Below are 14005 nucleotides of genomic sequence, written 5' to 3'. Positions count from 1 at the left end.
AAAATTTTATGGCCACTAGGCCATTTATGGGGTGGGCGGGAGCACACCAGGCCGGACCCGCCCTGATGGCTCTGCTCACCACCAGGGAACGCCCCCTGAAGTGAAATCCCTCTCCTCCATATGCATTGCGGAGGAGAGAGATTTCACTTCAGGGAGCGTTACCTATTTACCGTGGTGGGGGAAGTATCAACACTGGCCGCGGTAAATATTTTATGTACAGCGCTGCATAATATGTTGGCGCTATATAAATCCTGTTTATTAATAATAATAATAATAAACAGGGGAGCCACTGTAAGGGGGCGTCACTGGAGCCCCAGCGGCTCCGGCTCCGGTAGTTCCTAACACCCTCTGGCCGATCCGCGGGTTGCTGGCCGGCATTAAGCTAGATTGTCCAGGGGGCGTTAGGCTGGAACGAAATACCGGCTAGGCCGTATCTGGCCTACAGGCTGGAGTTTGCCGACCCCTGGTGTATAGCTTTTAATTGTTTTATACTGACAGCTCATAATAGGAGTTAGGGTGGACTTTATATCCGGACTGCAAATCATGATGTTCTGTGAATCATCTCTGTATATGTATTGTTATTATTATGAAAAGAGAGGTAAAAAAAATAGGGATCATCCTTGAGTCGTTTCTTGTTTAATTCTGGTATGTGGCTAACTTACCTCTATAAAATGTAATCATTGAATTGTAGATAAGATATCAATTGAAGACAAGGTCTAAATGTCATATAGGAAATAGAAAGTAACCATATGAAGTTATAACCAGACTGTAAACTATGTGCTAGTCTTTGGCCTTTACCCCAGAATGACCGTGGCTGTGTCACTGCTTACTCACCCCCCAGGGAGCAAAATGTATTGCAATTCATTGTCACATTCTGCTTAGTACAATGCAGACCAAACCTGCTAAGAAATATGTCAGGACTTGTAACTCATTGCCTTATGTAATATTGACAGTTCTGACAGCAATCACCTGTGTACACCTAAATGTTACTCACAGTACTGGCTACATATTAAAGTATTTTTCTATTGCTTTTTTCTTAATAAATGTTATGCTTATCCAAGCCATTGCTGTCCAAAAGCCCTCTAGGTGCTTGCAGAGTGGTAGTAAGGTGTTGAGTGCGCTTCTTGCGTTCCTGGTACTCCCATGATGCCAACACTGCCAGTTGTGCAGAATGGTCTCCAGCCCAAAATTAGATTGTTGGGAGGAAGTAGGGTGGGAACATGCATTCATGGAAGTATTCTCTGACACCAATAAAGAGGGGATGTGATTGATGCCACTGATACCAGTGAAGGGGGGTTATTTACCAATAAGACTGGAGCTAATGGTGGTGGATATTTATTAGTTCTTCTGTCACCAATAAAGGGAGGTTACATTCTGCTGCCTCTGCTCTGAGTTAAATACCATTTCCTAGAAACACTTGCATTATATATTTTTTTAATACATTTTATTAAAATTTACAAAGAAAAGTGTAAAAAAACAATTCTTGCATTCAAACTTTGCATTTTAATAAAAATAGTAACAACATTTACCTTTGAAGGACACGTTCCAATATTGTAACAAATCACGCATCCAGTCGTGGTGGGAAAAATAAAAGAAAAAGCAAGTAGAGCAAATGAATACCCTTTATCAGGATCGTCCATAATTGTCCAGTGTGGAGGTACATTACTTCTTCATTAAAGATGAGTTTTGTCCACGACCAGAAGACGTTCGTTTTCCCCCAATGATTTATTTAGAAGAGCCTTACAGGGACCAGGTCTCTCCTATTTTATCAAAAGGATTGGCCATTTCCAATATCCCTGCACAAAGGAATGCTCCCAAGTTCGATTTAGTAAAATAAAGGAAAGAGGAAAAAGAATAGGAAGAGAGAAAGAAAAGAAAAAAGAATGTATAAGAGGGTAGGGGCGGGGGAGGGGGATGGTAAGGTAAACAAGTCCTCTCACATCATGATGAGCATATACCCGCATATTTAGCTTCTTCATTTTCAACAAAACTTTACAGTGTTAAGTTGGTAGATCCCACTGCCATATAATATTCAATCCAAGGCGCCTAAACGAGACATGGAGTCGATAAGTATAGCTCTCATTTTTTCATTGACCAGGAACCAGGACATCTTTTGCTTGACTTGGGTTATAGTGAGAATGGCTGACCACCATGCTTTCGGTATTACCATCTTTGCTGCCGTAAACTGATGTGTTAACAGATGACATTGTACTGAGGTGCACACCTCGGGTTTCAGGTTAAGCAGAGCCTCTGCCAGTCTTTTGGGAAAAGACCTACCCACTAATGTATATGCTATTTGAGTTACAACCACGAAAGCAACAATGGCTTTAAGCACGCTTAATCTTAGCTAGTCACATTGGAACCATGTACCAACGCATCAGCAGCTTGTAGTTCACTTCAACCGAACTATCAACGAAAAATGTTGATACGGCAGTGGGCTGCAGTATGCCACACCTCTCCCCATTCCTCCTGTTCCAAAAACACCATCAAATCTCCCTCCCAGCGACTCACATAGGGCAGTGGTGCAGAGGTGCGGTTATGCACCATGGTATCATATAGTGTCAAAACCAACCCCATTTCGCCTGGGGATCGCAGGCACACAAGCGCTCAAAGGCCGAGAGGGTACCCACAGAAGGGAACATTTTCAGATGAGTATGTATAAAATGGGTAATTTGCAATAGTTGAAAAGACTCTGATCATTTTCGCATAACACATTTATGTTGAGGTTACCCAATGGGTCCAGAAAATGTAAAATTCCATAGAGGCAATGCTCTATCCACCATTGAAACCTCTGTGTGTGTTCCAGACCCGGCAGTAACAAAGGGTTGCCAATTACAGTGGATAGTGGGGAATGTTTAGATTCCAGACCTCCCAGGCGCCTTGCCGATTCCCAAACCTGAATATAATGCCTGATTACCGGATTAGCTATAGTGCGACATGCTCAGGAAAGGATCCTCAATAAGGTTTCAATCGAGACCGAGGCAATTTCCATGGTTTCAATGGAAACCCAATGCGGGGGCTCACTTCTAACATGGTATGCTGCGAGAGGTGCTATCTCACCTGCTGCAAAGTGGGATGGAAGATGGGGTACTGATAAGCCTCCCAGCTAACGTGGGCAGTGAAGAGTTTGCAGAGGGATACAAGGCCTGCATGAGCTCCAAATAAAAGACAGTATTCTCTTCTGCAAAACCTTGAGAGTGGAAGCAGGAAACCTAATTGGTAGCACCTGCATAGGGTATAAAAGCTTGGGCAGTCAGGTCATTTTTATCGACGCAATGCGTCCGAGCCAGGATATTTGGTACCTTTTTCAGGATTCTAGTAAGGAAATGAGGTGGGGGACCAGCTCTGGAATGTTGGCGGCGTACGTAGATTCATAGGAGGATGTGACATATACTCCCAAGTATCACAAACGCCTTTCTTCCTACACGAATGGGAAAGAGTTACCAATGCAGCAGGCAGGGTGATATTTACCGCTTGCATTTGTGGAAATAAAGTTGCAAACCAGAAAATTTCTGAAAGTTTTGTAGAAGGGATAGTAGGTAAGGCAAGGACACCAGAGGGTTTGAAAGGCATAAAAGCACATCATTAGTGAACAGGCTTAGTTTATGTGATGTGTTCCCTAGCTCAAAGCTTGAGATATCTGGGTGATCTCTGACTGCCTGTGCCAGAGGCTCCAAAGCCAGCGCAGTGGAGACAATGGACAACCCTGTCTGGTGCCTCTGCCTATAGGGAAGTACGGTGACCTATATCCCATAGATTGTACGAAGGCTTTGGGAGATTTATATAGTGCCAAGACCCAACTAAGTGTGGACCGAAACCCCATCTCTCAAGGAGATGTGTGAGATAAGGCCAAAGGACAGAGTCGAAGGCTAAGGAGGAACACAGGCAACTTTTTACAATATCTTGTTCAAATAAAATTATGATTTTTTGATCCAATAACCTTTTGCCATAAGCTCATCTTTCCTTCTCCTCCTATTTTGATTTATCCTGTAAACAAGGGCAAGGCAAATATCAATAATTTTCCTTTATTAGTAGTATTATTAGTAGGAGACAAGAACCAGGCCCTTTCCTAAGTATGATCAGCAATGTGTCCGAATCATAGCTGATTCACCTCCAGTATGCAGGAAATACAATGCATTGCAAGTCATTGCCACCTTCTGGTAAATGCTAAATAACATGTTTTAGGACTAATGCTCCTTATGTAATAACATCACTTCTGATTATTAGACCCCATCATCTTTGTACTTCTAAGGGACTGACTTATAAAGCAATGATAAGTATTACTATGGCCAAATGGATGCTGTAAAATTTTCTTTACATTTATGTGCTTTTTAGATTTGCCTTGTCACCTCCAAAAAGTTCAAGTTCAAGGACATGTTCTGAAACTACTGTTGTGCTTTCCCCTCTCTATAAAACAGAACAGCACTGCTTGTACAGAAAAGATCTATTTCGGAGACAGTAGTCTGATGTCTGCCTGATGCCTGAAGGGGCTTTAGCTACGTATAGCTGATTAGACTGGAGTCACCTTTAGCCAACAAATAAAAGGACAAAGTGAGTTACCATTACCAATGGTGCTCAAATACATCATGATAGCAGTATGACGCTAATTGTGTCAGTACTGTGTCTGTGAAACTGTTTCTAGTTTCTGTCAGTATGGTGGCGATTGTGTCTCCAAATGTGCATCTGGCTCTGTCAGTATAGTAACAATTGCACCTGTGGACATGTTTCTGGTTGTGTCAGTACAGAACTGATTGTGTCTCTGGATGTGTTTTTGGTTGTGTCAATACAGTCCTGACCGTGCCTATTGATGTGTTTCTGGTTGTGTCAGTACAATACTGATTGTGTCTCTGGATATATTTCTGGTTGTGTCAATACAGTACTGATTGTGTCTCTTGATGTGTTTCTGGTTGTGTCAGTACAATACTGATTGTGTCTCTGGATGTGTTTCTGGTTGTGTCAGCACAGTCCTGATTGTGTCTCTGGGTGTGTTTCTGGTTGTGTCAGTACAATACTGATTGTGTCTCTGGATGTGTTTCTGGTTGTATCAGTACAGTCCTGGTTGTGTCTCTGGATATGATTTTGGTTGTGTCAGTACAATACTGATTGTGTCTCTGTATGTGTTTCTGTTTGTGTCTCTGGATGTGTTTCTGGTTGTGTCAGTACAACACTGATTGTGTCTCTGGGCATGTTTCAGATTGAGACATTATGATATATATATTGCCTTAACATTTTTACAGACAATTATCTTATTGTAACTGTGGTATATTTTGTTGTGATTTAACTTTTGTAAGTATAACCATAACATTGTAATATTTAGTGAATTAGTTTTGGTGCTCTATAATTTGTGTGTTGGTAGAACAGCATTAAAAATGTGGCCTAAGAGACAAATAAGTATAAATCTGGCACTGTTGATCACAGTATTTTAAAACATGGAGTTTTATTTATTTATGAATCATGTTTTAAAATTTAAAACAAATTGATAGGAATGGTAAAAAAATAATGCCACACTGTTTTTTTTTAATTATGTTTTTATTCGTCTGGTATCAAGCAAATCTAATTTTAATTTGTAAAAGCAATAGTGTGCAATTAGTATCCTATTTAAAATACATTTTTCTCACATTATGACATCAGTGACCCTAACTTTAAATAACTTAGTAAGACCCTCCAAAAAAAATTTGAAAATTGTTGCCAGATAGTTACCATAATTTGCCTTTCCTGGCGAGCTCCTTGTTGGCACATCGCCACTGTGTGCCAATATGGGGCCAGCAAGAAAACGAAAAATGGTTATAATTATACTCTGTTTATTGGAATAAAAATAAAAAATACAAAAACAATTCGAGCCACCCCAGGAATGCACCTGTTTCATATTAAAATTAAGCAGACAGGTGGATACTTTAAAAGACTGTGCATGCTCACAGACATTGCCTGGGGAGAAAAGAGCCTGCTGGTGCTAAAACAGGTTGGTATTGGACATTTCTTTGGAAATCTGTGAATTGGGTGGAAGTCAAGTGCTGGGCATGTCCAATTAATAGAAGGAGCTGTATATTTTTGTTTAGTGCATGCTGGGACATGGCTAGGTTTCTTGGAGTTGTGTGTTTGTTTGGGCAGAGTTATGGAGTTCTTTATGTTCTGACAATGGCCTAATGACAAAATTCTAGGGTGTTAGCCACAGGTGTTACCCACTTGCACCTCTAATTTTATTCACCTGTACACCCTCATTTCTGAGAAATTGGGATTCAGGTGCCAGAAGCCTCCAACAATGTATACCAGGGTAGATTTTTTTGATGGCCAGAGTTTTTTATGTTCTGGCGATGGCCTAATGATGACATTTTAGGGTGTGTTAGCCACAGGTGTCCCCTACTTGCACCTCTGATTTTGTTCACCTGTACCCCCTGTTCCCTGAGAAATTGTGGTTCAGGTGCTTAAAGGCTCTAGCAATGTGTAACAGGGTAGATTTTGTTGATGGGCAGATGGGCATGACGATGGCCTAACAATGACATTTTAGGGGGTGTTAGTCACAGGTGTCCCCCATTTGCACCTACATTTTTGGTTTTGTACATCTCCCTGTTCAGAGAAATTGGGGTTCAAAGTAGGGGTAGTGTAGTATGACATTTCTAGTTTTGTGACAGGTAGGTAAAAATTTTGGGTTCACACCTCCTTGCTATGTAAGTGGCCCCGGGGGTCTATTATTATTAATAATAAACAGGATTTATATAGCGCCAACATATTACGCAGCGCTGTACATTAAATAGGGATTGCAAATGACAGACTAATACAGACAGTGATACAGGAGGAGAGGACCCTGCCCCGAAGAGCTTACAATCTAGTAGGTGAGGGAATTTCACACACAATAGGATGGGCAATATGTAGTGTGGGAAGTAGTGAGGGTTTAGCAGACAGAAGAAGACGGGTAGGCAAGTTTGAAAAAATGGGTTTTGAGCGCTCTTTTAAATGAGTAGAAAGTAGGAGCAAGCCGAATAGGACGAGGAAGACCATTCCAGAGAGTTGGAGCAGCTCTAGAGAAGTCTTGTATCCGTGCGTGTGATGAGGTTATGAGTGAGGAAGTCATTAGTAGGTCATTGGAGGAGCGGAGAGAGCGGCAGGGGGAGTATTTTTTAACCATGTCAGAAATGTAAGTGGGACAATAACTGTGGAGGGATTTGAAGGCAAAGCACAGGAGCTTAAATTTGATTCTAAGGTGAAATGGAAGCCAATGGAGAGAACTACAAAGAGATGCAGAGGTCCATAATTTGTATGTTTAATTTTGGGATTTTAGACTTACTTTTATAACAGCTACCCTGATATTCAATTTTCACTAGTTTTTATAATTATAACCCCCATATTTTGAAAGTTGTTAAAAGGTGGGGAGATGAAATTTGAGGTACTGCTATGAGGGTCCCCGTGTGCCCTGAAAATTTCAGGTCGGTACGACATGCTGTTTAGGAAATATGGAGGCTTGTACTGGGAGAGATGTAAGGCTGCAGAACATGACATGCAGCATTCATACACACACTTTCTGAAACTTTCCTAACGATGAGGCCCACTTGTACACGCCCACTTGTACACGCCCATTTGTACACGCCCCTGGGTAGATTTATATAACAGGTAGATTTTTTTGTTAGAATACCATATATAAGGAGATTGAATTAGGGATGAAATAGGTTGCTGTGGGTAGGCTGTGACCCCGATAGAAGCACATTGAGTTAATATCCAGGTAAGCCTGTGGGATTTCAGTAGTGAAGTCTGGTGTATATTAATATGGGAGAGAATTTTTATTGCATGGTAAATTCAATTCTGATGATGGTAGTAACTGATAAAGAAATAAATGGAACATATGTTTACCCTATAGATATTTGTCATCAATAGATGAAGGAAGAGGTTTGCTCTGTATGTAAATATAGCTGTTCAATGGTTGATTTTTATATGCAGTTACTTAACCTCCTTGGCGGTTCATTATATGTCTAAAAGCGGTACATTGTTTTTCATAAAAAATTTATTTTACAGTATAATATAATAGTATAAGTATAATAAAGTTTGAAACAAAATCATGTCAAAATAATAAATTAAATTGTAACTAAACTCAGAATTTTTATTTTACATAAAAGGTAAAACTTCAGTTTTTTTTGTTTTTTTTTTGGTGCAACACCCTTTTAAGAAAAAAAAAAGTGCAGCACCACCCCCTAATTCTCGGCCGTCTAGGCGGTCAAGAATGAATGGGAGCGCAAAGCCTCCCGGGATACCTAGGTCAGGCATCCCAGGAGGCTCTTGGGCGCTCCTTCTGTGCATGCGCAGAAGGAGCATTTTTGCTCAGAGAAAAATCACGCATGCACAGTGAGATTGTCACATATTTTTTTCATCCTACGTCACCCGATCTCGTTCCTGGGTCAGGTGACGTAGGACGAAGAACCCGGAAGAGGAAGACGAAGATGGCAGCTCTGGGACAGATGCCGAGACAACATGGGACCCGATTCCAGACACCCGTGGAGTGATTGGACTGCTCTGCAGGATTGAAGGTAAGTGTGTTTTTATTTATTTTTTGATTTTTAAGTATAGTTCCTCTTTAATTAAAAAAATGTACTAATGAACTTTTGACATGATTTTGTGTTTCAAACTTTATTATACTCATACTATTATATTATACTGTAAAATAAATTTTCATGAAAGACAATGTACTGCTTTTAGACATAAAAATCCAGTGTATTGCATTCAATAATTATTTTGTATTGAATGCAATACAAAATAATTTTAAATTCCCACTGCGCTGATGTCACTGCAAGCTCCCGGAAGACAGATCGAGGAAGAGGATGTGGCCAGAGGATGGCAGGACACTGGAGGACTCCGATGGGACCAGGTAAGTGTTTGTTTTTTTACTTTTTTAACTACCGCTTTTAGCAGGTTTTTTTTACCCTGAATCGCACAAGGGCTTACCGCTGGGGAGGTTCAATAATGTGAAATAATATTACCTATAGGTGGGGAATGCTGACACTTTCATTCCAATGGAAGCTACAAACCACAGGTTAAATCTTTTTTTGTTACATTCTACACTGTGGTGAAAAAATGTATAAGTGATACGAGATTGTTTCTCCTATCACTTATAGGGTCACAGTGTGCACAGCTGTAAAGATAAGCTTTTTCTAAATATATTTCATTAACATTTTTTTGGAAAATATGTCTGATGGTTCCTCGAGGAAATATTAAGGTGTGCAATTTAAACATCAGAAAAAGTACATGCAGTTTCTGTCTCTATAATTTCATAAGTTATATATGGAAATTAAATAACAAGATGCTTCACTTTGCTTTTGCTTTGGAATACATAGATAAAATTGATACCATTATGTCTTTCTGAGGAAGCCCACGAGTGAAACGCGTCAAGGACGATATAATAGGAATGCAAAGACATATTAATACATATTCATCATTACATGTATAACATTATAGGTTGTTTTGCTTGATTGTTTTTAAAATATCACACGATAAATTGATATTTTAGTATTAGAAAATCTATTGATGGGCACCTAAAAAATCCTGATAAAACAAGAAACTGGGTTTTAATATATATGTATAGGATGTGGTGCCATTTCAAAATATTCTCCCACCAAGTCATCTAAATTGGTAATGTGAATAGCACCAAATAAACATACCACTGCTTGTAAAGAAGTCACTGGACTGGTTTATGTGCCTGGAACAGCAATTCTCCCCAGGGAGCCTAGCCCTTCTACCTTTCCATGTCTTACAATATATAAACACTGATATCTTCTAGTCTCCCCTCCATATTCTTTCTATTGTATGTAAGTTGTGCTTGATCCTAACAAAGTATTCTGTAATATTTCACAAAAAAGGTTTGAGAGAGGAGGACAAGGTTTTTTTTTTTGACAAAAAGTGTGTATTAAAGCATAATAAATATTATTACATAAAAGGTATTCATACATCTCTTCAATAGATAGACATAAGATTAGTAGTATAGTTTTCAAATGTATCGGGGGTTTTATCGGAATACTAGACAGAGAATTTCTAGTAGTAGTAGAAACTGATTGGTTTCTCTTTTAGTGGGTATGAGTTCTCATTAGTCTCGACGCGTTTCACCTTTTCGGCTTCCTCAGGGTGAGACTCAATAGGTGAGCTAGTATTATAAATACAAAACATGGTCTTATCCAATCATACGGAAACATAATATTCTCCTCCTATCCTCATATTGGTACTCGCTATTTATTTCTCCTGTACATGCGGACGACATATTAGTAAACTTTATTAGTCTGTCAATGGTTGAAAAATGTGAGGTTTCCACTTGTAGTGGTACCTCTTAAAATAAAAATAGTCAAAGGGGTAGAAAGGAGGTGATCTTAACTACATTCATGAACATGTGATGTTCTAGTCCAGACTCCCTTCCCCCTCTCACTCTGCCATCTCCCTCGCCTCCTATGTCATTAGAAGGTGTAGGCATGTCTGCATGGATTACCAATACCCCACATCAGGCTCTGAAGGACCAAGGTAGGGAACTTGGGTGAGTAAACCATGCTTCAGTGGGTTAAGCATACTGGATAAGTGATCTTTGCCTGGAATTGGGCATTAAGGTTCTTGGGCATTTAGGTTACAGAATAAAGCTTTTTCAGAAAAGAACGTAAATACATCTCTCCCACTGCCGGAGCCTCCAACTTCCATTTTGTTTCAGAGTAATTGCCAACACTTCTCTATGAGTGTTGATCTTCTGTGTCCACCACCATAAGGGATATGAAATCATTACACGTTCACGGCAGGCTTTGTGGAATGATTTCTCAGCAATTGAATGGCTTTATGTAGTATGAACAGCAGTATTTTCCTTTCTTTTAGCTTTAAAATTCAATTTGCCTCTAATTCAAGTAGACTGGACCCACAATAACTTCACTGGTGGATATTTGTCCCATATGAATTGTATAAAAAGCTAGGATTGTTTTCTGTATTTCAAACAATATTAATTTATACTATATTATTTTATTTTATTTTTTTTTAGTTACTTCACCGAAAGCAGTCAGTTCTAGCATTTTTTTTCCACCTCTGGCACTGTGATCTGTTACCACACCACACCATGACACTTCCTCGGGTTTTCTTTGACATAACTATAGATGATGAACCAGTTGGCCGTATAGTTATGAAGCTAAAAAGTGATATTGTTCCAAAGACCGCAAACAACTTTCTTGCGTTGTGCACTGGATCACACGGATTTGGCTACAAAGGCACTCTTTTCTATAAAATCATCCCAGGCTATCTTTGTGAAGGTGGAGACGTCACCAATAATGATGGAACTGGTGGGAAATCTATCTATGGAGAAAAATTTGCAGATGAGAACTTCATCCTGAAGCACAACAGAGCAGGGATCCTGGCTATGGCAAATTCTGGTCCTGACACAAATGGTTCTGTGTTCTTCATCTGTACATCCAAGACCGATTGGCTGGATGGAAAAAATGTTGTGTTTGGTTCTGTTGTCCAAGGCATAGACGTTTTGCTTCTAATGGAAAAATGTGGTTCCTCTAAGGGGAAGCCGTCTAAGAAAGTCGTGATTGCCGATTGTGGCCAGCTTTTACATCCATCATAATCTCACATTATTAAAGAGAATAAAACATATGATTGCTAATCTGCTCATTTATGTTGGAAAATGCAGGGGCATAAAAATTAAATAAAGGGGTCATGTATTCACGGGAAAAAAAAAAATTAAACATATTATAAATAATGGTGTCATGTATTCATGGAAAAAAGATAATAAACATATAATAAATAATGGTGTCATGTATTCATGGAAAAAAGATAATTAAACATACTATATTTTTTAAAGCCACTGATGAATTAATAAAAGGAATGGAGGAGCTCAGCTATGAGGAGAGATTAGCTGAACTGAATCTATTCTACCATGAGAAGAGATGTTTAAGGGGGGATATGATCACACTATATAAATATATAAATGGTCCATATAGAGAACTCTCTTCCCCATTACTCACTTTGAGATCATTACAAAGAACAAGGGGGCACTCTTTGCGAAGTTTAAGCCCCGGATAAGGAAGGGATTCTTCCTTATGATTCTAGTAGTTTCAGCAACTACTATAGATTGCTTTAAGAATAAGCTGGATGTTTTTCTAGAAGCACAGAGTATAACTGGGGATTAAAGCTTTAAAGTTAACAGAGACTGTTGATGTAGGGAACATTTTACCATTACCGATTGTCTCATGGAATTAGGAAGGTTTTTTTTCCCATGTTTGAGCAAACTGAACCAGGGTTTTTCTTTGCCTATCTCTGAATTAACTATGTCCATAGTGTTTTTATCTGGGATATGTTTATTTCCCAAGTGGTTGAACTTGATGGACTTACGTCTTTTTTCAGCCTATTTTGTCTTTATTTTGCCTTCTTGAAACCTCTGAACAGTAAGCTGGAAGTTGGATGGTCACCAATACTTGTTGGGAGAAGAGGGAGTTTCAGGCATGGTAAAAAAATGGAGTTGGGTTTGAAATAGTCCTATGGGTATTTCCTACTAAAAACACAGTATATCTGTATCGTAAATAACATTTTTATGCCATTAAAATCCTGTTTTCATGGTATATTTAAAAAAATGAGGTACACACAGTTTTCCACCACTTTTACCTGGTCTCCTATATTTTTATGTATGTTCCATGTCCTTTGTGTGTGTGTTTCATTTTTTTTTGTTTTGTTTTCCTGTTTCTTAAAGCTTTAACAATAGGATCTTGCTAACAGGCAGACAAAGAAATAAAGCTACTGTGGGTCTATGCCTTGGTTATGGAGAACAGGACCACACTGTAGTTATAGGATATAAACCCTGCGTAAAACTTTGTAATGCTAGCCATAAACTATGGGATATTTTCAAATTATTAGACAACTGAAATACATTATTTTCTTTTGATCCATTTGGAGGAAGCATGCAAATTGGAAATTGGCAGATTTTTGGCAGATTAATTTTTAATAATTAGGATTTGTTCTAGTACTGATCAAGTAATTGGCCCAAGAAATATTGAAGTCAATCGTAAAGAAGTGATGTATATGTTAGTTTGTTATCAATTTAAAATGCTATAGAGATATTATGGGTAGTAAATGTCTAGTGTATTAGATTAGATTCAGGGTAGATAAAATGGACCTAACATCAGATATATTTCCATGTTAAGCACATAAATCCAGTTTAGTAGTCATATATATAAGTAATCCCCTTGAAAAGTCTTCTGCCGTCCTTCGTAGATGGTGGAGCCATATTTGTTCAGGCATGATCCATGGTCACCATTTACTTCCTTGGCTGAGGTGATGGCTCTAAGATATTACATTGTCCTATGGTGGTCACCTCACCAGTACTCTTTACTGCTCATTTGCAGCTGCCATGGCTTCAACTCATAAATGTTAATTTAAGGCCTCCCTTCCTCATCTGACCTTGCAACGTTACACTATCATCTATTCTTCAATCTAAAAATTGAATGTTCATTTTTATTTAAATGGTTCTTGGTGCTGAAAGGTCTACCAGAACAACCTATACAAGCAATTTAGTTGTAGGGTATTAAAGCCTTGGGACACCATTGGATAAAGTTTGGACCTTCAAGGTGGTTATGCAATAATGCAACCCTACTGTAACTGACGTAACCATCTCTTGGTGACACTGCAAAAATATATGTAAATTCAGGGTATACCAGTACTGTAAGGAAATGAAGTACTAATGGTGAGTTAATATGACTAGACAGAACAGTATGTGACAGGAAATCAATGGGTGGCCTTTGCCCCCATCATACCAGTGTAGTATCTGAGTCACTGCTGATTCACTGTGGTATTCAGGGAGCAGAGTGCTTTGCAGTTCAATAATGGGATGTTCTGCTTGGTGTTCCAAAGAAACAGGGCACGTAGCCTTATGTAATAGAATAGAAAAGGTATTTACAGAAAAATTAGATCACAGCTTCAACCATTAATATTGCAGGCATGGCAAAAAAAAAAACAAAGATAGAAAAACCTAAATATAGATGTTATTTTAACCAGTTTATTGCAGTCT

At 39.0% G+C, this 14005-nt stretch overlaps 1 protein-coding gene across 1 annotated transcript; it reads left to right on the top strand.

Annotated features, from left to right (window-relative positions):
- Positions 1-7647: 7647 nt before the first annotated feature.
- Positions 7648-11724, top strand: LOC140341936 (peptidyl-prolyl cis-trans isomerase-like). Its single transcript, XM_072427889.1, has 2 exons — positions 7648-7714; positions 10988-11724. The coding sequence occupies exon 2, from the start codon at positions 11063-11065 to the stop codon at positions 11567-11569; it is 507 nt and encodes a 168-aa protein (XP_072283990.1). The 5' UTR covers positions 7648-7714; positions 10988-11062; the 3' UTR covers positions 11570-11724.
- The last annotated feature ends 2281 nt before the right edge of the window (positions 11725-14005 follow it).

This window comes from Pyxicephalus adspersus, chromosome 12, assembly GCF_032062135.1.
Source record: "Pyxicephalus adspersus chromosome 12, UCB_Pads_2.0, whole genome shotgun sequence".
NCBI lineage: Eukaryota > Metazoa > Chordata > Amphibia > Anura > Pyxicephalidae > Pyxicephalus > Pyxicephalus adspersus.
This window is presented reverse-complemented; position numbering and strand designations above follow the sequence as displayed.